This window comes from Sciurus vulgaris (genome assembly GCF_902686455.1).
Source record: "Sciurus vulgaris genome assembly, chromosome: 11".
Taxonomy (NCBI): Eukaryota; Metazoa; Chordata; class Mammalia; order Rodentia; family Sciuridae; genus Sciurus; species Sciurus vulgaris.
The window spans coordinates 92470917-92497265 of NC_136472.1; the positions used below are offsets into that span (position 1 = coordinate 92470917).

Below are 26349 nucleotides of genomic sequence, written 5' to 3' on the forward strand. Positions count from 1 at the left end.
ATACAAGAAAATATAGGACCAAATCTTCATTACGTTGGCTTAGGACCAGACTTCCTTAACAAGTCTCCCGGAGAACAGGAAATAAAAGAAAGAATCAAATGTGATGGATTCCGGGTCCCAGAGCCAGCAGCGAGCTCAGGCCTGCAGGCAGCTTCAGGGCAGGGCAGGGCAGCCAGGGACTTCCCCAAGCGGCCCTGCTCCCTCCAGCAGCGGGCTCCTTCTACACGGCCAGCTTCTCAGAGCAGGCCCCCCAGTGAGAGCATTTCTGCACAGAACTAGCTCCAAGTCCCGGAGCCAGTGGTGAGTTTCAGCCCACAGGCAGCCTCTGGGAACTAGACAGGGGAGCCAGAGACTTCTCCAGGCAGCCCTGCTCGCCCTGGCAGCAGGCTCCTTCCGTGGCCAGCTTCTCGGAGCAGACAGCCCAGTGAGAGCCATTCCGCACATAGCCAGCTCAAAGCCCTGGAACCAGTAGCGGGCTAGGGGCAGTTTTCTTCAGAAGCACTGAATTATCAAGTTCCTTCAAGACTTCAGGCTACTGAGGGCTGGGAGGTGATACACTGGAAATCTACAGGGACACTATAAGCCAATACAGAAAATCTCCAATACCTCAGCGACCCACTGATATCTGACCAATATGAGAAAACAAGGGAAGAAAATGTCCCACACAAACCTAGATATTATATCAATAAAACCCAATAACAACACAGCAGAAGAAAGGTCCGAAAGGGAGTTCAGAATGTACATAATTAAGACAATCAGGGAAGCAAACGAGGAGATGAAAGAGCAAATGCAGGCATTAAATGATCGCACCAATCAACAGTTAAAACAGCAAATACAGGAAGCAAGAGATCATTTCAATAAAGAGTTAGAGATACTGAAAAAAAAAAAAAAACCAGAAATCCTTCAAATGAAAGAAACAATAAACCAAGTTAAAAATTCCATAGAAAGCATAACCAATAGGATAGAACACCTGGAAGACAGAACCTCCGACATTGAAAACAAAATATTTAACCCTTGAAAACAAAGTTGAACAAACAGAAAAGATGGTAAGAAATCATGAACAGAATCTACAAGAATTATGGGATATCATGAAAAGGCCAAATTTAAGAATTATTGGGATTGAGGAAGGCTTAGAGAAACAAACCAAAGGAATGAACAATCTATTCAATGAAATAATATCAGAAAATTTCCCAAATCTGAAGAATGAAATGGAAAACCAAGTACAAGAGGCTTATAGGACTCCAAATATACAAAATTACAACAGACCCACACCAAGGCACATTATTATGAAAATACCTAATATACAAAATAAAGACAGAATTTTAAAGGCCGCGAGAAAAAAGAATCAAATTACATTCACGGGGAAACCAATAAGAATATCAGCATATTTTTCAATCCAGACGCTAAAAGCTAGAAGGGCCTGGAACAATATTTGCCAAGCCCTGAAAGAAAATGGATGCCAACCAAGAATCTTATACCCAGCAAAACTTACTTTCAGATTTGATGACGAAATAAGATCCTTCCATGATAAAAAACAGCTAAAGGAATTTACAAAAAGAAAGCCGGCATTGCAGAACATTCTCGGCAAAATATTCCATGAGGAAGAGATGAAAAACAACGATGCAAATCAGCAACGGGAGGAACTAGCCTAAAGGAATAGCCAAATAAAGGGGAAACCAAATCGTGTCAAAAATCAAAAATGAGTCTAAGGACTGGGAATACAAATCATATCACAATAATAACTGTGAATGTTAAGGGCCTGAACTCATCAATCAAAAGACATAGACTGGCAGATTGGATTAAAAAGAAAAATCCAACAATTTGCTGCCTGCAAGACACTCATCTCATAGAAAGAGATACCCATAGAGTAAAGGTCAAAGGATGTGAAAAAACATACCATGCACATGGACACAGCAAAAAAGCTGGAGTATCCATCCTCATTTCAGATAATGTGGACTTCAAGCCAAAACTAGTCAGAAGGGATAAAGAAGGACATTACATACTGCTTAAGGGAAGCATAAATCAGCAAGATATAACAATCATAAATATCTATGCCCCAAACATTGGCTCATCCATGTACGTCAAACAAATCTTTCTCAACTCCAGAAATCAAATAGACCACAACACAATAATACTAGGCAATTTTAACACACCTCTCTCACCGCTGGATAGATCGTCCAAACAAAAATTGAATAAAGAAACCATAGATCTCAATAACACAATCAACAATTTAGACTTCACCGAGTTATATAGAATATACCATCCAACAAAGAACAAATACACTTTCTTCTCAGCAGCACATGGATCCTTCTCTAAAATAGACCACGTCGTATGCCACAAAGCTACTGTTACCAAATACAAGAAGATACAGATACTACCTTGTACTCTATCAGATCATAATGGATTGAAATTAGAAATAAATGACAGAATAAAAAACAGAAACTTCTCCAATACCTGGAGATTAAATAATACACTATTATATGATGAATGGATAATAGAAGACATCAGTAGGGAAATAAAAAGATTCTTAGAAGTAAATGAGAACAAAGACACATCATATCAAAATCTCTGGGACACTATGAAAGCAGTACTTACAGGAAGATTTATTTCATGGGGCGCATTCAACAAAAGAAGTAGAAATCAAGAAATAAACGACTTAACACTACAGCTCAAATCCCTAGAAAAAGAAGAACAGACCAACACCAAAAGTAGTAGAAGACAGAAAATAGTTAAAATCAGAGCCGAAATCAACGAAATTGAAACAAAAGAAACAATCGGAAAAATTAACAGAATAAATAGTTAGTTCTTTGAAAAAATAAACAAAATTGATAAACCCTTAGCCACACTAACAAAGAGAAAGAGGGAGAAAACTCAAATTACTAAAATTTGGAATGAACAAGGAAATATCACAACAGACATGAGTGAAATACAAAACATAATTAGAAGCTATTTTGAAAATCTATATTCCAACAAAACAGAAAACCTCGAAGACATCAACAAGTTTCTAGGGACATATGAATTACCTAAACTGAATGAGGAGGACATACACAACTTAAATAAATCAATTAGGAGCAATGAAATAGAAGAGGTCATCAAAAGCCTACCAACAAAGAAAAGTCCGGGACCAGATGGGTTCTCAGCCGAGTTCTACAAAACCTTTAAAGAAGAGCTCATTCCAATACTACTCAAAGTATTCCATGAAATAGAAGAGGAGGAAACCCTCCCAAACTCATTCTATGAAGCCAATATCACCCTGATACCTAAACCAGACAGAGACACATTGAGGAAAGAAAATTTCAGACCAATACCCTTAATGAACATCGACACAAAAATTCTCAACAAAATTTTAGCAAATCGCTTACAAAAATATATTAAAAAGATGGTGCACGACGATCAAGTGGGTTTTATCCCAGGGATGCAAGGTTGGTTCAACATCCGGAAATCAATAAATGTCATTCACCATATCAACAGACTTAAAGTTAAGAATCATATAATTGGATTCAAGATGGCGGACTAGAGGGTGGCTGCGTTTCGTGTTGCTCCAGGACTCAGGACTCAAGAAGAGGAGATATAGAGAGCCTTGGGACCAACTCAAAGCAGCCGGGCGAGAATCTCCCACTGGGCAGGCGTCCCGGACGGGGCAGGAGTCCTGGACGGGGCGGTAGCCCCAAAAGTAGGGATCTTTGCAAAGTAGAACGGCCGGCGAGGCGCCCCTCCCCCCGCCGGAGCAGTGATCGCAGACAGCTGGGAGCATTGAAGAGGGGGCTGCCCAGAGGAGAAGGAGAAATACGGGCTCGGCTCGTCGCTTGGAATTGGAGGAGCTGCGCCAGGGCGGCTATCCGGTGGAACAGCGTGGTGAGTGGTTTGGTCCCAGAGCATCCGCTCCTGAACATAGGGGGGTTGTCTGGAGAAGGAGGAGGAGCGCGGCGGGGTGCTTGGGCTCCAAGTGACTGCACCAGGGCTACGGGAGGCAGTCGGGACAAGAAGGTGCACAGTGAGTTCTTGGGACTCGTGACGCACCAGATCTCTGGGTGACTGCCTGGTGGAGAAAGTGGTGCGTGGTGGGTCACTTGGTCTTAGAGCGACCGCACGGTTCAACAAGTGGCTGCCGGAGGAAAAGGCATGTGGCGGGTCACTGGGACTCGGAGCGATTGTAAGGGGCTCCAGGTGGCTGCTCAGAGGAGGGGCCGCATAGCCAGGCGAAAAGTGCAGAGCAGGGTCCTAGACGGCTTCTTGGTGGAAGGGCCCCACAGATAAACTGAGGGGCGGAGCGAAGGCTCCAGGACTGCAGGCAGCTTCTCTGAGGAGAGGCAGCCGAAGGAGATTCGTTTGCGAAGAGTGAGGCTTCCAGGCCCAGGAGGTAGTTGTGAATTGAACGGAACCTCTGGGAGGAAAACCGACCAGCGAGACCTCCCCACCGGGTGACTCCTCCCTGTTGGGTGAGGTTCTCCCAAAAGGACCGTAAAATCAGAGACACAGGCCCAAACTGTTCTTGCATCAGCCCACAACCTACTTCCCTTCTGGATGACCATTCATCACCAAGTGAAGGTACCTCTGCCCACTAGCAGGGAATATACCCCACCAGAAGGCCACCACCCCTAGGGAGTCAGCTCCCTTGTGGAGCACTGCATTATCAACTTCCTCCAAGATTTCAGGCTACTGAAGACTAAGAGGGGATATAATAGAAATCTTCAGGGATATTATAAGACAATAGAGGAAATCTGCAATATCACAGCGGTCAACTGATACCTGAACAATATGAGAAAACAAGGAAAGAAAATGCTGCAAACAAATCTAGATGTTACATCAATGAAACCCAACGACAGCATGGCAGAAGAAATGACAGAAAGGGAGTTCAGAATGTACATAATTAAAATGCTCAGGGAAGCAAATGACGAGATGCAAGAGCAAATGCAGGCACTGAATGATCGCACCAATCGACAGTTAAAAGAGCAAATACAGGAAGCAAAAGATCACTTCAATAAAGAGTTAGAGATATTGAAAAAAAAACCAAACAGAAATCCTTGAAATGAAGGAAACAATAAACCAAATTAAGAACTCCATAGAAAGCATAACCAATAGAATAGAACACCTGGAAGACAGAACATCAGACATTGAAGATAAAATATTTAACCTTGAAAACAAAGTTGAATAAACAGAGAAGATGGTAAGAAATCATGAACAGAATCTCCAAGAACTATGGGATATCATGAAGAGGCCAAATTTGAGAATTATTGGAATTGAGGAAGGCTTAGAGAAACAGACCAAAGGAATGAACAATCTATTCAATGAAATACTATCAGAAAATTTCCCAAATCTGAAGAATGAAATGGAAAACCAAGTACAAGAGGCTTATAGGACTCCAAATATACAAAATTACAACAGACCCACACCAAAGCACATTATAATGAAAATGCCCAACATACAAAATAAAGACAGAATTTTAAAGGCTGCAAGAGAGAGGAATCAAATTACATTCAGGGGGAAACCAATAACAATATCAGCAGATTTTTCAATCCAGACCCTAAAAGCTAGAAGGGCCTGGAACAACATTTTTCAAGCCCTGAAAGAAAATGGTTGCCAACCAAGAATCTTATACCCAGCAAAACTTACCTTCAAATTTGATGATGAAATAAAATCCTTCCATGATAAACAAAAGCTAAAAGAATGTACAAAAAGAAAGCCAGCATTACAGAACATTCTCAACAAAATATTCCATGAGGAAGAGATGAAAAACAAAGAAACAAATCAGCAATGGGAGGAACCATCCTAAAGGAACTGTCAAATAAAGGAAGAACCAAGTCGTCTCAAAAAAAATAAATAAATAAATAAATAAATAAATAAATAAATAAATAAATAAATAAAATGAACCAAATGACCGGGAATACTAATCATATCTCAATAATAACCCTGAATATTAATGGCCTGAACTCATCAATCAAAAGACATAGACTGGCAGATTGGATCAAAAAGAAAGATCCAACAATACGTTGCCTGCAAGAGACTCACCTCGTAGAAAGAGATACACATAGACTAAAGGTGAAAGGATGGGGGAAAACATATCATGCACATGGACTCAGCAAAAAAGCTGGGGTATCCATCCTCATTTCAGATAAGGTGGACTTCAAGTCAAAACTAGTCAAAAGGGATAAAGAAGGGCATTACATACTGCTTAAGGGAACCATAAATCAGCAAGACATAACAATCATAAACATCTATGCCCCAAACAGTGGCTCATCCATGTATGTCAAACAAATCCTTCTCAATTTCAGAAACCAAATAGACCATAACACAATAATACTAGGTGATTTTAACACGCCTCTCTCACCACTGGACAGATCTTCCAAACAAAAATTGAACAAAGAAACCATAGATCTCAATAACACAATCAATAATTTAGACTTAACGGACATTTATAGAATATACCATCCAACCAAGAGCGAATACACTTTCTTCTCAGCAGCACATGGATCCTTCTCTAAAATAGACCATATATTATGCCACAAAGCTAATGTAAGCAAATACAAGAAGATAGAGACACTACCTTGTATTCTATCAGATCATAATGGTTTGAAGTTAGAAATAAATGAAAGAGTAAAAAACAGAAGCTACTCCAACACCTGGAGATTAAACAATATGCTATTACATGATGAATGGATAACAGAAGATATTAGGAAGGAAATTAAAAAATTCCTAGAGGTAAATGAGAACAAAGAAACATCATATCAAAATCTTTGGGACACTATGAAAGCAGTACTTAGAGGAAAATTTATTTCATGGAGCGCATTCAATAAAAGAAGTAAAAATCAACAAATAAACAACCTAACACTTCAGCTCAAAGCCCTAGAAAAAGAAGAACAGACCAACACCAAAAGTAGTAGAAGACAGGAAATAGTTAAACTCAGAGCTGAAATCAACGAAATTGAAACAAAAGAAACTATACAAAAAATTGACAAAATAAATAGTTGGTTCTTTGAAAAAATAAACAAAATTGATAAACCCTTAGCCACTCTAACAAAGAGAAGACGAGAGAAAACCCAAATCACCAAAATTCGGAATGAACAAGGAAATATCACAACAAACACGATTGAAATACAAAACATAATTAGAAGCTATTTTGAAAATCTATATTCTAACCAAATAGAAAATTTCGAAGACATCAACAGGTTTCCAGAGACATATGAATTGCCTAAATTGAACGAGGAGGACATACAAAATTTAAATAGATCAATTTCAAGTAATGAAGTAGAAGAGGTCATCAAAAGCCTACCAACAAAGAAAAGTCCAGGACCAGATGGGTTCTCAGCCGAGTTCTACAAAATCTTTAAAGAAGAGCTCGTTCCAATACTTCTCAAAGTATTCCATGAAATAGAAGAGGAGGGTACCCTCCCAAACTCATTCTATGAAACCAATATTACCCTGATACCCAAGCCAGACAGAGATAAATCGAGGAAAGAAAATTTCAGACCGACATCATTAATGAACATTGACGCAAAAATTCTCAATAAAATTTTAGCAAATCGCATACAAAAATATATTAAAAAGATAGTGCACCACGATCAAGTGGGTTTTATCCCAGGGATGCAAGGTTGGTTCAACATCCGGAAATCAATAAATGTAATTCACCATATCAATAGACTTAAAGTCAAGAACCACATGATTATTTCAATAGATGCAGAAAAAGCATTTGATAAAATACAACACCCCTTCATGCTCAAAAACTAGAAAAAAAAGGGATAGTGGGAACATTCCTTAACATTGTAAAGGCCATCTATGCTAAGCCCATGGCTAATATCATTCTAAACGGTGAAAAACTGAAAGCATTCCCCCTAAAAACTGGAACAAGACAGGGATGCCCTCTTTCACCACTCCTATTCAATATCGTTCTTGAGACTCTAGCCAGAGCAATTAGACAGACCAAGGAAATTAAGGGAATACGAATAGGAAAAGAAGAACTCAAACTATCCCTATTTGCGGATGATATGATTATATACTTAGAGGAACCAGGAAATTCCACCAGAAAACTGTTAGAACTCATAAGTGAATTCAGTAAAGTGGCAGGTTACAAGATCAATGCTCATAAATCCAATGCATTTTTATACATAAGTGAGGAATCCTCAGAAAGAGAAATTATGAAAACTACCCCATTCACCATAGCATCGAAAAAAATAAAATACTTGGGAATCAATCTCACAAAAGAGGTAAAAGACCTCTACAATGAGAACTACAGAACACTAAAGAAAGAAATCGAAGAAAACCTTAGAAGATGGAAAGATCTCCCATGTTCTTGGATAGGCCGAATTAATATTGTCAAAATGGCCATACTACCAAAAGTGCTATACAGATTCAATGCAATCCCAATTAAAATCCCAATGACGTACCTTACAGAAATAGAGCAAGCAATCATGAAATTCATCTGGAAGAATAAGAAACCCAGAATAGCTAAAGCAATCCTTCGCAGGAAAAATGAAGCAGGGGGTATCGCAATACCCGAACTTCAACTTTATTACAAAGCAATAGTAACAAAGACGGCATGGTACTGGTACCAAAATAGACAGGTAGATCAATGGTACAGAATAGAGGACACGGACACAAACCCAAATAAATACAACTTTCTAATACTAGACAAAGGCGCCAAAAATATGCAATGGAGAAAAGATAGCCTCTTCAACAAATGGTGCTGGGAGAATTGGAAATCCATATGCAACAGAATGAAACTAAACCCATATCTCTCACCCTGCACAAAACTCAACTCAAAATGGATTAAGGACCTTGGAATCAGACCAGAGACTCTGCAGATTATAGAAGAAAAAGTAGGTCCCGATCTTCAACATGTCGGCCTAGGACCAGACTTCCTCAACAGGACTCCCATAGCACAAGAAATAAAAGCAAGAATCAATAACTGGGATAGATTCAAACTAAAAAGCTTTCTCTCAGCAAAGGAAACTATCAGTAATGTGAAGAAAGAGCCTACAGAGTGGGAGAATATCTTTGCCAATCATACTTCAGATAAAGCACTAATCTCCAGAATCTATAAAGAACTCAAAAAACTCTACACCAAGAATACAAATAATCCAATCGACAAATGGGCTAAGGAAATGAACAGACACTTCACAGAAGAAGATGTACAAGCAATCAATAAACATATGAAAAAATGTTCAACATCTCTAGTAATAAGAGAAATGCAAATCAAAACCACCCTAAGATTCCATCTCACCCCAATTAGAATGGCGATTATCAAAAATACAAGCAACAGGTGTTGGCGAGGATGTGGGGAGAAAGGTACACTCATACATTGCTGGTGGGGCTGCAAATTAGTGCAGCCACTCTGGAAAGCAGTGTGGAGATTCCTTAGAAAACTTGGAATGGACCCTCCATTTGACCCAGCTATCCCACTCCTTGGCCTATACCCAAAGGATCTAAAATCAGCATACTACAGAGATACAGCCACATCAATGTTCATAGCTGCTCAATTCACAATAGCCAGACTATGGAACCAACCTAGATGCCCTTCAATTGACGAGTGGATAAAGAAACTGTGGTATATATACACAATGGAATATTACTCAGCCATAAAGAATGACAACATTATGGCATTTGCAGGCAAATGGATGAAATTGGAGAATATCATGCTAAGTGAGATAAGCCAATCTCAAAAAGACAAGGGACGAATGATATCGCTAATAAGTGGAGGATAACACATAATGGGGGGGAGGGAAGGGTTAGTGTTAGGGTTAGAGTTAGGGTTAGGGAGGGGGGCAAGTATGGAGGAAGAAAGTACGGTATAGAGGGTAAAGAGGGGTGGGAGGGTTGGGGGGAAGGGGAAAAAATAACAGAATGAATCAAACAACATTACTGTATGTGGATTTATGATTACACAAATAAAAAAAAAATGTAATGTTGGGAATTATGATCCTATATGAATGTAAAACATACAAGTTTTTAAACTATTGAGAAAGAAAAATAAAAATAAATATAATTATAAAAAAAAAAGAATCATATAATTATTTCGATAGATGCAGAAAAAGCATTCGATAAAATATAGCATCCCTTCATGCTCAAACACTAGAAAAAATTGGGGTAGTGGGAACATTCCTTAACATCGTAAAGGCCATCTACATTAAGCCCATGGCCAATATCATTCTAAATGGTGGAAAACTGAAAGCATTCCCCCTAGAAACTGGAACAATTCAAGTGTGCCCTCTTTCACCACTTCTATTCAACATTATCCTTGAAACTCTAGCCAGAGCAATTAGACAAACCAAAGAAATTAAAGGGATACGAATTGGCAAAGAAGAACTCAAACTATCCCTGTTCGCTGATGACATGATTATATATTTAGAAGATCCTGGAAATTCCACTAGAAAACTCTTAGAACTCATAAGTGAATTCAGTAAAGTAGCAGGATAGAAGATCAATGCTCATAAATCCAATGCATTTTTATACATAAGTGATGAATCTTCAGAAAGAGAAATTAGGAAAACTACCCCATTCACAATAGCATCCGAAAAAAATAAAATACTTGGGAATCAATCTCACAAAAGAGGTGAAAGACCTCTACAATGAGAACTATAGAACACTAACGAAAGAAATTAAAGAAAACCTTAGAAGATGGAAAGATCTCCCATGTTCTTGGAGAGGCAGAATTAATATTGTCAAAATGGCCATACTACCTAAAGTGCTATACAGATTCAATGCAATTCCAAATAAAATCCCAATGATGTACCTTACAAAAATAGAGCAATTATGAAATTCATCTGGAAGAATAAAAAACCCAGAATAGCTAAAGCAATCCTCAGTAGAAAGAGCGACGCAGGGGGTATCGTAATACCAGATCTTCAACTCTATTACAAAGCAATAGTAAGAAAAACGGCATGGTATTGGTACCAAAATAGACAGGTAGATCAATGGTACAGAATAGAGGACATGGACACAAACCCAAATAAATACAATTTTCTCATACTAGACAAAGGGGCCAAAAATATGCAATGGAGAAAAGATAGCTTCTTCAACAAATGGTGTTGGGAAAACTGGAAATCCATATGCAACAGAATGAAATTAAATACCTATCTCTCACCCTGCACAAAACTCAATTCACAATGGATCAAGGACCTCGGAATCAGACCAGAGACCCTGCATCTTATAGAAGAAAAAAGTAGGTCCAAATCTTCACCTTGTTGGCTTAGGATCAGACTTCCTTAACAGGACTCTCATAGCACAAGAAATAAAAGCAAGAGTCAACAACTGTGATAGATTCTAACCAAATAGCTTTCTCTCAGCAAAGGAAACTATCAGTAATGTGAAGAGAGAGCCTACAGAGTGGGAGAATATCTTTGCCACTCATACTTCAGATAGAGCACTAATTTCCAGAATCTATAAAGAACTCAAAAAACTCTACACCAAGAATACAAATAATCCAATCAACAAATGGGCTAAGCAAATGAACGGACACTTCATAGAAGAAGATGTACAAGCAATCAACAAATATATGAAAAAATGTTCACCATCTTTAGTAATAAGAGAAATGCAAATCACAACTACACTAAGATTGCATCTCACCCCAATTAGAATGGCGATTATCAAGAACACAAGCAACAATAGGTGTTGGAGAGGATGTGGGGAAAAAGGTACACTCATACATTGCTGGTGGGGCTGCAAATTAGTGCAGCCACTCTGGAAAGCAGTGTGGAGATTCCTTAGAAAGCTTGGAATGGAACCACCATTTGACCCAGCTATCCCACTCCTCGGCCTATACCCAAAGGACTTAAAATCAGCATACTACAGAGATACAGCCACATCAATGTTCATAGCTGCTCAATTCACAATAACCAGACTGTGGAACCAACCTAGATGTCCTTCAATTGATGAATGGATAAAGAAACTGTGGTATATATATATATATATATATATATATATATATATATATATATATACAATGGAATATTACTCTGCCATGAAGAATGATAAAATTATGGCATTTGCAGGCAAATGGATGAAATTGGAGAATATCATGCTAAGTGAGATAAGCCAATCTCAAAAAGCCAAAGGTTGAATGATCTTGCTGATAAGCGAATGATGACATATAATGGGGGTGGCAGGGGTTAGGGTTAGGGTTAAGGAGGGGGGCAGAATGGAGGAAGGAAAGACTGTATAGAGGGAAAAGATGAGTGGGATGGGTGGGGGAGGGAAGGAAAAGAATAATAGAATAAATCAAACAACATTACCCTGTGTAAATTTGTTATTACACAAATGGTATCCCTTGGCTCCATGTACAAACAGAGAAACAACATGTATCCCATTTGTTTACAATTAAATAAAAAAAAAATGTGATGGATTCAAACCAAAAAGGTTTTTCTCAGCAAAGCAAACAATTGATAATGCAAAAAGAGAGCCTACAGAGTGGGAGAAAATCTTTTCCACATGCACTACAGATAGAGCACTAATCTCCAAAATTTATAAAGAACTTAAACTTTACAACAAAAATACAAAGAACCCAATCAGCAAATGCCCATTTATTGGAACTGGGCAGACAATTCACAGAAGAAGATATACAGGCGATCAACAAATATATGGAAAAGTGCTCATCATCCCTAGTAGTTAGAGAAATGCAAATTAAAACCAATCTAAGATTTTATCTAACTCCAATTAGAATGGCTATTCTCAAGAACACAAGCAATAATAAGTGTTGGCATGGATGTGGGGAAAAAGGCACACTTATACATTGCTGGTGGAGTTGCAAATTGGTGCAGCCACTCTGGAAAGCAGTATGGAGATTCTTCAGAAAACTTAGAATGGACCCACCATTTGACCCAGCTTTTCCACTCCTTGTTTTATACCCAAAGGGCTTAAAATCAGCATACTACAGTAAAGCAGTCACATCAATGTTCATAACAGCTCAATTCACAATAGCTAGATTGTGGAACCAACCTAGTTGCCCTTCAACTGATGTATGCATAAAGAAACTGTGGTATATATATATATATATACAATGGAATATTACTCAGCCAAAAAGAAGAATAAAATTATGGCATTTGCTGGCAAATGGATGGACTTGCAGAATATCATGCTAAGTGAAATAAGCCAAAAAAACCAAAAGCCAAATATTTTCTCTGGTAAGTGGATAATGATACATAAGTAGGGGTTGGGGGTGGCCAAGTAAAAGAATAATGGAGGCACTTTTGATTGTGTAGAGGGAATTAGGGCCAGAGGAGTTAGGGGGAAAAAAGACATGGACTGAGACAGACACTATTACCCTATGTTCATGTATGATTACACAAATGGTGTAATCTACATCATATACAACCACAGAAATGAAAAGTTGTACCCCATTTGTGTACAATGAATAAAAATGCAGTCTGTAAAAATTTTTTTAAAAATTAGCAAAAAAGAATGCAAGCATAAAAAAGTGGTATAAGTAACATTTCTTCATTTGTAGTGTAAGTCCTTTATTAGTCACAATATGAAGTTAGAAACAATCATTTTGCTAAAAAGATCTGACCAGAAGTAGGCCAAAATGTTTCAAAATTATCAAGAAACCTCTGCAGGACTTTTGTTAATATCACAAATGAGCAGAAATTAGAGGGAATAAAATATATATATTTTTAAGCAGTATCAAGTTAAGGAGAGGCAATAATGGATTTATATTCACTATTAAGAATGAACCCTTCCCTAACTGCAAATCATACTTCAAGATAATAGCTAATGATATAACGAAACCATCATAATTAACAGAACATATATTCAGATTATGAATAAAAAATAGCTTATATAATTTTAGTAGTGTTTAAAATCATGCTATACCTAATCTTTTATGAAATTCACAAAAGGAAATAACAAATATGTAGAAGTCTTAACACGTTTCTAAACTGTCTTCTTACATTTGTTACAAAAATGAAAAAATATATTCTCAATATATGCTCAATAGTAAATGATTTCAATAATGAAAACAATCAATATTTTAGTTAAAATAGTATAGTACAACCACTAAGCAAGAAGTCATTTGATTGGAATAAAAGGTGCTCTCTACCATGTGAGGATAAAAAGAGAAGATAAACCAGGAAGCATAACCTCACCATACACTTGATCTGCCAATACTTAATCTTGAACTTCGCAACTTCCAGAACCATAAAAATAAATATTTGTTGTTTAAAATTTTTAAAGATTCTGAAGTAAGGGTCAGAGGTTAACACCACAGATGAAATTCATTTTCTCCATCATTCATAAGCAAGTGGTTGTAGAAAAATAGATGAAATCCATAAATGAACAAAGTGCTAGAGTACATTGGTGATGTAGTTAATTTCACATAAATAAGACCTTTTAAGAAGTAACAAGAATACTTACACACTATAATGAAATGTGTAGGAACTATCACATAGTATTTAAGTGACTTAGCTCCAGAATTAGACTGCATGGGCTGGAACACTGGCCAAAGAATTTTATTAGGTAGGAGACCTTAGACACATTACTTAATCTCTCTATGAATTATTACATGTAGAATATAACAAAATTAGTAGGGGTTACAAGAGATAATTCATTTATAGCACTTGCTTGGCACACAGTAAGTACTCAATAAATGTTAGTTATTATTGGCCATAAGTATAAAAGTAATCATGAAAATCTTTTATACCACAAAGAAATCTATCAGTTATCTTTTGTCAAAGAACTTAAAAGTATTAGCCTTAGGAGTAAATTACACATTTTTTCTTTTATAAATAATATGCTGAGCAGGTCTGGGATAGTTTATAAAGATTGAGGTCTCTTAGAACACTCCATTAGTTGTTCCTGTTTAATTAAGTTTACGATAATGTTGGCAACAAGCAACTAACAGCAAATCCTTCATCAGAACTTTAAAATAGCATACATACCCTCAAATCAGGAGAAAAGTTCTCTGCAGAAGTTGAAATGGAATCTGATGATACAACTGAAGCTGACTTTGTATGCACTGAATTCTCTGAATGAGAAGTGGAGGCACTAAAAATGAAAAAAAGCACAATATGTTCGAAAACGGGAGCTTTAAAAGACCAATTTTATACATTTTTTTTACAACTACATTATTTCAATTCCAACAAATTCTACTTCCCTTCTTCATATTTATATCCAAATGCAGATAAATTATAAACTCTATTCCCAAAGGGTTAATTATTCTTACCACCCACCTTCCCTCTGGGCAGACTCTCCCAGTACTCATGAACATATTCTGGGCTAATTCTTTCCTTTTATCCATCTCTCCCTTTTATTCATGCAAACATGAATAAAAGTGCTCCCATATACAAAATCACTGTAGCAGGCACAGTGATCCAGAGATAAATATGGCATAGACTTCAGTTCCCAAAGTTTATGAGTATGTAGCACAAACAAGTAAATAAATGATGAAATGTGATAACAGCTCTAAACATACACACAATCACACCCTGTATATGGATATCAGACAAACAAGAACAGCCCTAACTCTGGCCAGAAAATTTAGGGAAGACTTTGAAGAGGAGAGGATATGTAAACAGTCTTTAAAAGACTGGAAATTGTCAGGCTGAAAGCAAGTAAGAGAATTCCACAAAAAAAAGTACTGCAAAGGTATGGAAGTATCAAAGGGCACAGAATATTTGAGACACTATAAATAGTTCAAAAACAGCTGGATGTGCAAGAAAGCAGATGAGGACAGAAAGATGAGCCTCTGTTATCTCATACTGTCCCATCACATCACACCCTATATAAGCCTGCCTTACATATCTACTTTTTCCATTATTCTAAGTAATCACATTCCATGGTGTTTTATTTTCTTAAATTCTTATAGAACTTTTGATACTTGATCACATACAACCTTCTATTATTTATTGATTCCAAATATAGACAGTTTTTCCTCACCAACTAAATTTTAAGTGCCCTAAAGGCAACTGTTATACCTTTCTTCATTTTTATTTTCCACAAAATCTCTTTTAGTACCTGTGTATACTGGTAACATTTATTATGTACAGTAAATTTTAAAAAAACATAATGACAATATGCCAAAAACTAAATGATTACTATTATTTTTTTCTCAGCAAGGGGGAGTGAATATTATTTAATGTAAGAAAAACCAATGATGGGAAAAACTTCAGACATTCTGAATTAAGGATTAAAGTTCACATTTTAAAATATTTGTTAAAAGTTTCAGTCCCAAAATATTAGAAGTCTTCCCTTAAAAAAAAAAATCAAAATTTTTTCATTACAGATTTTTAAAAACTGTTTCCTATCTTGAGGTTGTGATACTATTTAAGAACCATGCTTTAGTTTTAAAATAAACTTATCCATCATAAACTGTCTATAACAATAAAAATAACTAAATTATTTATACAATGTGAAATCACCTTTCCCAAAAGAAAACTGTCACTTAATTTAAATGGATGAAAATGGCATTTCAGTGGGAACGCTGAACTTTTTCAAATGTAAAAATCCTTTTATTTATCATTTCCAAGTATATATTGATAAGCTTATTTATGTCCAAGAACCTTAAATATTATGAGTCCTAAGAAACTGTATTATCTAGTTTAAAATGTAAAATGTAGGAAAGAAAAACTGATAGACTGAGAATCATTTCTTTTTGTTTTTGTAGCTAATTTTTAATTAAATGCTATCTGCATTAATATAACAGATGAAATAATCAAACCTAAGGCACCATAATTTGACAGATGCTGTTAGCTTCCTACTCCACAGAGTTCCCTTTTCCTCCCTTATCTTGTGCACAGCTCCACAAAACAGGCTTGATTTTGGCTCCCTGTGATTAGGAAAGCCAAGAGACACAATTATGGTCAATGATATTTAGTAGGTTAAGGAAACCTTTTATTTTCTTAATAAAGGAGAAGAAAAATGGCACAATAGCCCTTACCTTTTATCACTTTCTCTAGCATGAAATAATGTAAAACTTGGCAATACACTAACTACCATGTAAACATGAGCAACATGCTGGCAGGCTAAGGACAGAGAGCTGGACAACAGGATGAGCGTAGGTGCTTACATCTTCATTGAGTAGCTGCATCCATATCAACAATTCTCTGCTATGGGAATTTTTGTTATATAAAACAAATGAAATTCAATTTTTTAAATCACTATAATAGAGTTTTCTATTCTACACAAACACAATTCTAACTAATAATCATCACCTCATAATGTCCATTTTGGGAAAGTTCAAAAGTATACTACTACTTCATATGAACATGATCTTCCCAGAGAACAGGAAAAAAATGTAAAGGACAATAAAAACAATTTAAATTATAGGCAGTGTACTATCGAGAAAAATAATACTGACAGAATACTGCAGCATGTAGCACCAAGAAAACAAATGACTTTTTAGAGTCAAAGCACAAAGTAAACAAATCTAAAAGAAATAAAATAACAAAACCATGTACTAAAACTACACAATCTCAAAGAATCAGTCTTTCAGCAAAAGTGTGATAAATAGCCTTTAATTGTTAACTTATCTTTTCAGACATGCATAAAAAAGGGTAGATATTATAATCTATAATGTTATATTTGAATAAGCACTAATGTAACATTCAATATAACCATTCTACAAAAGGTTTTAAACTCCAGGCAAACAATGAGGAGCTGGAGGAAACTGAGGATGATAATATATCAGAGTACAATCCTTGCAGTTATGGCAGAAACACTCGCTCACGTACCAGCACACCTACTGAAAGTTCTCCTGGTATAAACATGAAGTATTTCCTTCAGTGCTACTCCAACTGAAGGTGGCCACAAGCACATTAGAATGCAGAGCTCGATCTTAAGTAGTTGTTTTTTTTTTTTTTCTTTTGTCATAATGGCTGATAATCAAACTGCTGGTATTAACATTCTATTTCCATAGCTTTTTCCCATTTTCCCTTATCCATCATCTTGATGTCAAATTGTTTACCTTTTATGAACTGTTCTACAAACCAGTTCTGTATTTCCAAAAATTCACATCATTCCTCACGCATTTCAAAACAGAAGGCTCCTTTACCCCAGTTTATTTATTAACACACTACCTACCCTTTATGACTCAGCTAAAAAATCTAACTTTTCCATGAAGTCTCCTTCAAGGTCTTACAGCTGGAATAAACTCCCAATCTTTTATACTTCCATAGACTCTGTGTATAAAAACCACTTGCTCAGATTGCCTAGGCCCCCAAACTTCATTACAATCAACCCAAACATTCCTATTTATCCTTGTCATTATGAGCTTCAACATGCCAGACCTTCTGGTCAATTCACTATCACATACATTCAACACATTGCTGTGTTTCATCCATTCACTTTCTCAGTCCAAGTCTTCCTTAACTACACCATCTTCCTAACTTTTATAGTAAAATCCCCCCACATCTTCAATAGAATTCTACCCTCTAGCTCTCTGCTTCAACTAACATCACCCAGGAATCCATACCCCTGCAGCTTCAACACAGGACACTTTTCCCATATCTAATGAAGCCTAAATGAAACCAGCAGACACCCAGCTCAATTCACATGCTTCAATAGTAGTGTTATTTTTCCATCTCCTTACATAAAAGACTTCTTTCTCTGAGGATCACAGCTTTTCAACATACAATCTCCTTGTTACTACTATCCACTCACTTTCAATCACGCCTCCTTATTCATTCAGGATTTTTCATTTTTCACTTTCTCCAATATTTCATTCTACTCCAAAGCAGCCATAATTACAGGAATTTTACTGTCCATAAGGATAAATTATTAACAAGTCAGTTCAAAATTCCTCAAGTCCTATATTCTTCTTCCTCATTTCCCACTACTATGCATCTGTATAGTCACACCCTGGACCTTATCATTTCTGGGAATTACTATGCCTCTATAATTTTAAAATGGAGGTACATAATTTTTATCAGACCACAGACATTTATCCTTTTCGAATCTCACTTTCTTAACCTTCCCTTCACCTTATCTTCAAGCTAGTATAGACAACCAGTCCCTCAACCCCTCCATCTTCATTGTCCTCTGTGATTCATAGCTCGCCCTTACCCATTTCACTTTCCTTCCTATTCAACCTGGAATGTAGAGTGTTAAGATTTTATACTCTTGGCAAACCTTCAGTGTCCTTCTTATCCATGGGCCACAACTGCCCTGCTAGTCCCTAAATTTGAACCAATATAAACATTTACCTTCTCACATACTAAAGTGAAGGAAATATTCAAAATGGGACCACATAACATTCATGATTAGAAACATGAGCTAGACCTAAGATAGTGCTCCATGATACTCTCATGTCCCAAGTTATTTTTTAAACCATGACCATCTTTACCCCAAACCTAACAGCTATCAGACTCAGTTCCTTCTAATATATTCAAATCTTCAAGGATAACTTTTTCCCAGCATCACTTCAGTGGTTCATAGGCACTGTATTCATTAGAATGAAGATGCTTATACCAGCAACCAACTGCCTCTGAATCAAATTATATCTCATAATTCTAGCTTTCAGAGGATGAAGGATATCTACTAATGAGCCAACATACCTAATTCTAGCTCAAGCTTTCACTTCACTCCATTTAGACAAACATTTTCCTTACCACTGGTCCTGAGGATCAGGCTCCTTTTATTTTCTACTCTGAATATTTTTTTCAGTCTCCAAATGTTCTTCCCCGTGACCAACTGAAGGTTTTGCTACATAAACCCTCTCTTGAAAGTTCATATTCCCACAAGAAACCAGTCCTAAGTGATTGGTTTCTCACATTGAATCTAGTCATTTTAAGAATCTCTATAAGGAGGAGATCCAATATGGTGGAGTAGAGGCACCCAGCACTTACCTGTTTACCACAAGAGAGAATGAAAACAAGTGGAGAGCAGCTGTTTATCAAGGTGGGTGACTGAGGGAGAATGTTGAAGTTTGAAAGTAGATAGGCAGACTTGGAGAAACCCAGATACTTTGGATAATGGAACAGACACCAAAATCAACCATCTGGCAGCACAGAAGAGGGCAGGGGTAGACATGAAAAAGACATGATCCAAGTGAGTACCACTAGCACAAGATTCAGCACCATGTAAAAATGTCATCTGAACAGACAAAAGGCCTAGCTGGAATCCAAAGAGCAAATTGGCTCTGGAAAAATAAAAGCAGGAAATTTCTCAAATTTTGAGAAAGACATGGACATCCAGGTATAGAATGCATTTCAAGCCCCAAACAGACATGACCAAAAAAAGAACCTCTCCACAACATATTAGAGTTAAACTTATAAATGATGTACTTCAAGACTGAAAGAAAATAACTGCTAACAGATTACTATACCCAGTAAGATTATCCTTCAGAATCAAAGCAGAAATAAAGACCTTCCAAGATAAGCATATAAACTAAGGGAATTCATGACCACTAAATCAGCACAGTAGTAGATACTCAAAGAAACCCTATACCCAGAAGAGTAAGAAAGATAAACATAACCATGATAATATGGGAAAGAATCTCATTAGAATTAGATAAGCAAACAAGAATTAGAAAAGAATCAAACGTTCATACAGTAAATCATCAAACCTCTAAAACAAATAAGGAGGAAGAAATGAACGGAAAACTCAAAACAACAAAATGATCTGAACAAGTACAAACTTTCAGTAAGAACCCTGGATGTAAATGGTCTACTTCTTCAATAAAAAGATGCAGACTAAGTAGATTAAAAAGCAAGACCCAACTATATGCTGCCTATAACAAGTTCACCTCACTGGTAAAGACATACAGACTGAAATTGAAAGAATGAAAAATGATATTACAAGCAATTCAAAAGTAAGCACTCAAATCTGACAAAACAGACATTAAGTCACAACAACACAGACTTTAAGTCACAATCAAAACAAAGAAGATCATTATATTTTGAAAAGGAACACTGCATCAAGGAAATGACTATAAATAATATATACCCAATTCTATAAAACAACCACTATTGGACATTAAGGGAGAGATAGAACTAATACAAAAAGAGTAGGCAATATTAGTACTCCATTCTAAGAGATCATCTAGACCAAAATTTTTAAAAAATCAACAAAGAAATATCACAGAATTATACTACAGATCAAATGAATACAAGAGACTTCTGCTGAATATTCCATCTAAGAACTGCAGAATACACATTCTTCTCCTCAGCATATGGAACTTTTTTCAAATAATATATTAAGCCACAGAGTAAGTATTGACAGATTCCACAAAACTGAAATAATTCTGGCATATTATCAGATCATAATGAAATGAAACTAGAAATTCACTGCAAGAGTTACTAGAGAAATTATACAAACACATGGGGACTGAACTGTACACTTTTAAATGAACAGTGGGTCACTGAAGAAATCAAAGAGAAAATTAATAAATTTCTAGAATTTTCTTAAATTTTATTAAATTTTTAATTTGTTATGTTGCGTTTCCAATGAAAATGGAAATGCAACATACCAAAACCAGTAAGGTAGAGTGAAAGCAGTACTAAAAAGGACTTCTATGGCTCTGAGTGCCAATATTTAAAAAACAGAATTGATCTCAAATAACCAAATGATGCATCTCAAGGTCTTAGGAGGAGTTAAAAAAAAAAACAAACTAAACTGAAGATCAGTAGAAGGGAAAAGAAGGGAAAAAATAATAAAGCTCAGAGTAGAAGTAAGTAAAATGAGACTAAAAAAAAAAAAAAAAGCTCAATGAAACAAGAAATTGGTTCTTTGGTAAGATAAACAAAATTGACAAACCCTAAGATAAACTAACAGAGAGAGAGAAAGAGAGAGAGAGAGAGAGAGAAGATGAAAATAAAATTATAGATGAGAAAAGGGGATATTACAACAGATATCACTAAAATCCATATGCCCATTAGGGAATATTTTCGACCAATAAGTCGAAAACTCTAGAAGAAAATGATAAATTTCTGGATACATATGACCTAACATAATTGAGCCAAGAAAATATTTTTTAAAAACAATTAAATCTCCCCAACATTAAAATAATAATAATAGTTACAATAATAATAAGGAATAGCCTTTGTCCTTGACATTTCTTCCCAAAAAGAGATCTTTACCACATAAGCTCACCAATGACACATATAAGATAGGAGAAAAAAAAAAAAACTTTAAAGAAGTGATAGTAACTATGACTAAAGGAAACCAAGAAATATATTAAGTTGAACCATTTGAAGCTGCTACTATTATCAGTCAAATAATCAAATTTCAACTCAAGATAAAATGAAGGAAAGAAATTAAGCTAGTGCATTTAAAGATTCCAAGGCTCAGACTGAGGTTTTGCAAATCACAAATGAATACACAAAAATAAATAAATAATAAAATAGTTGAGAAAGTACCGAGCATATTTTGTAGAAGTACATAGTTTGTTTGAACTACATTCACAGCACAATTATTCATAATAGTGAAAAAGTAGAAATAACCATGTATTGTCCAGCTTAAAATCTTTCAATGGCTCCCCATTGTTCTCAGGATAAAGATCAATACTTCACAGCCTCAAGTCAATATATGATCAAACTGATCCCTGACTCCTTTTCCAAATTCCCTCTTGTGCATCTCTCCCCCTTGTTCTCCCCAGTCCAACTACATGTGACTTCTTTGAGATTCTTGGCTTTCTGTAGGGAGAGTGGTTCTGCCGAACACCGTTTAAACTTTAGTTCTAAACTGAAACATCATCTCTTCAGGGAAACCCCAGTTGGATGTAGTGACCCCAGTAATCTTTCTCACAGTACTTTGTGTTTTATTTCTTTCTACTTCCACAATCTGTTCTTACATGTTTTGAAATTTTCTGGGATGCCTATGTTCCCTAAGATATGAAACTTCAAGAAGGAAGGGGAATGTAAAGAAAAAAGAATAATGTTGGATCTGTTCACCATTCCATTCCTAGAACCTAGTATGACACAGCATAGATCACTCAAGAAATACTTGATTTAATTAATGAATGAAAGGATAAGAATGGTCAAAAGACTGAAGCATTCTAATCAAACTCAACAGACGCCATGACTAGAACATACAAGATAAAATGAAAAAGAAATGTGGTAAAGGTGTAGAGGGAGAAGTGAAGCAAGAGTAGGGGAAGATAAAGTTTTCTGCCTTCTGAAGTCCTTTTGTTTATATTAGTTTACATACCCAAATAGTGTCCCATACTTGTCAAAAAGTTCCTCAGGAAGACTAAGGCAAACATTTCCCTAAAGAGAATGTCTTAAGAGAATGACAAATAATTCTTAAACAATCAATGTGACCTAATTATTGAGTATTGTTATTTCCACTGGGGTGGTAAAGGGAAAGTAGTTGGGAATGCAGAAATCAGGATCTTAGTCTTATCAAGCTAACAGCAACACTCTTTGTTAACTCACTTAATCCCCACTCCTTAGAACAGTTCAACGTTCTGTGAAACATACGGATTAGACTGTTAATAGTTCTTAACTTTCTGATGGCCACATACCTCTTTTGAGAATCTCATGAAAGCTATTCCCTGAATTGCTTACAATGTCAGGGACTTTGCAACATCTAAGTTTAAGATATCAAGCTTGAACTGGGGCTGTGGCTCGGGGGTAGAGCACCTGATAAGTGAAGCAATGGGTTTTACCCTCAGCATCACGTAAAAATAAAGTATTGTGTCCATCTACAACTAAAAAAATCCTTAAAAATAAAGATATTAAGCTTACAATGTTAGGCTTACAATATCAGGGACTTTTAAGAATCTTGTCCAGGATGATCACTGCTACTTCTAATGTAGTCTAGGGCTTCTGAAATGAGTAGTCCATCTTTTCTAACATCTCCACACTATCGGGAAGAATATTGAAAAACTGACTAAAAGGTTTATATACATATGCATGCATACACTAAAATAGCTTCATATTTGAAAGTTTCCTTTTAAATATTTTTAAAATTTTTAATATTTTAAATGTTATATTATGCAATCACAGCCTTAATACTGAATATCAAGTTAAGAAAACTTAACAGAATTATTCCAATATTGTGTTTTTACCATAAAAACTTTAAGAAACATTTACATATAATAGCATGAAACTAAATCAAATTGCTATATTTATTCAGTTCTGTGCTATCACCATGAAATTCAATACTTTTGCTTATATTTAGAAATGACATATTAAGAAACATAAGCCACAATTTCTTTAAATATTTTTATTCTTTACAGTAAGTGATTTTAAAAGAAACTCTACCTTTTAAAATATATTTGCAAACATTCTAATTTAGCTAAGCAATGATTCCATTTCAAATGTATATGCGATTTCAAAATATACCTCATTTCAAATTGTATGTGTAACAATTCAAAGGAGAGTGAGGACTCTCTAAAAATACATACATACATGGTTAGCTCAGTAACTATAAATTAATAATTTAATCACAAAGACCTAGAATAGAGGGCTATAAATTCAATGGACTCCAAGACATCAGTTTTACAGTGCCCAGCAGTGTTGTATTTACAAGGCTTCTTATTCTGTGATTCACACACTTACTCTGCCCTTGTAACCTCAGTACTTTGGAGCTGCTTATTAGCTTCAGTGGCCTGACTCATTTGGAGTACTTTTCTGCCAGGGTGAAAAATGGAAACATATGACTTGAAGTAATCATGGTACTTGCATTTCTGACAGCACATTCATTTTCCTTTCATACACCACATGTGATTTTCCTTTACAAGTCTTTTCCAAACTCTGCAAACCATATCCATTTCTAGAGTTCAGCCACTTTCCACATTTGAGAAAACTCTTAATCCTCATTGTCTCCATTTTCTCAGTACACACTCACTCCTTAATTTTTTGCAATCTAGGTTCTGCCTTTATTAAACAATGCCCTAAAACATCTTTCTATAATTACTAATGATCCAATTATAAAAAAATTGTTCTTTCCTCAGTTCTGAATCTATAAATCTCATCTCCCTTCACTATCACACTATCTCAGTTAATTTAATCAATGCTATTGTACCCCTACTACATGCAAAATACTACTCTTCTAGAAACTCCTAGAGATTCAGAGACAAGGTTGCTGCTTTTAGAGAGCTTTCATTCCAGTAAACTTAACACAAATACTTACAAAATATAGTACGAGAAATGAGTGGGAGAGACAAATTAAGAACTTGGGGATTTGGGGATTGACAAACTCACATACAGATTAGATTTAGAGGTTCAAGAAAGGCTTTAAGAAAAAAGTAGCACTTGAAGTTAGCACTTGCAGTTAGTTAGAGGTTCAACGCCTTGACAATTTCGTTTAAAAAAAGAAGTGGGTAAAGCAATTCTAACAGATAAACCATTTTGGTTGGAGTTTAAGTACCTAACAGCACAAAGATAAGCATGAAAAGATAGGTTTGGATCAGACCATAGAAGGTACTAAAAAACAAGTTGACATTTAGTTCTGTAAGCAATGAGAAACCACTAAAATTTTTGCACTTTAGGAAGACTGAGCAACAGGTCAAAGAATGAATTTTAAGAGTGGAAAAATCTATTAGGAGACAAGTAGGAAACCTTAACTCCGAGGTATGAAACCCTAAACTAGCAATTAAAATGAAATAGGAGTGGATGGAAGGGACATTAGAATCAGAATCAACAGAACTTAGATGATTTGGAGTGATAATCAGAGAAGAGTCAAAATATGGTCCTAGGTCTAGTGACTAATTAGTAAAGAAGACAAATGAATCATCTGAGGAACTGATGAATTCCATCTTCAAATTTTTCACATGGAGGTAGAAGCAAAGCATCCATAGGGAAATCCATAGCAACATGTATACTAGTAAGCCAAGGGATTTCAAATTTTAGATTTTACCTGATCATGCAATTATTTATTCATTCATTCAGGCAATATTCATTTACTGTTTACTCTGTGTTGGACAGGTGTACTGTGAAGATATGCAACACGACAATATTAGATGTGCTTCTAAATAATAGTTATCCTATTTAACTATGAATCTGGTTGCAAAGAATACTATTCATGGTTAAAAAAAACATAAGGAAAGAAAGAAATGCTAAAAGAGCACAGAGAAGGAAAAGATTAAATGTGACTGAAAATAATTCAGGCATCACTATCCTATTAGGATTTGATGGTGAAACATTAGAATAAAAACATACAAAACAGAACAGCCTAAGGAAATATATCTGTAATGGTTAATTTGAATTGTCAGCTTGATTGGATTAAGAGATGCCCCAGATTAAGAGGCTTCTGGGTGTGTCAATGAGGAATGACTGGCATGCTGGATGGTGAACTAGAGTGGAGAACCTCCCTAACAGTGGGTAGCACCATCCAATAGGTTGGAGGCTTGGATGGAATAAATATTGGAAGAACACGGAAGCAGCAGCAGATGCAAGCATGATTCTTCTTAAATGGGTTCTTTTTTTTTTTTTTTTTTTTTTTGTACCAGGGACTGAACTTAAGGGCAGTCAACCACTAAGCCAC

General features: G+C 36.0%; 1 protein-coding gene across 2 annotated transcripts in view; it reads right to left on the reverse strand.

Moving 5' to 3' along the window:
* The window catches only part of MTMR2 (myotubularin related protein 2), a 120713-nt gene that overhangs the window by 52333 nt on the left and 42031 nt on the right, over positions 1-26349 (reverse strand). For both annotated transcript variants that reach the window (XM_079101960.1, XM_079101961.1), the window contains one exon: positions 14865-14970. In XM_079101960.1, the coding sequence (XP_078958086.1) occupies positions 14865-14970 (106 nt within the window). The remainder of the gene's footprint in view (positions 1-14864; positions 14971-26349) is intronic.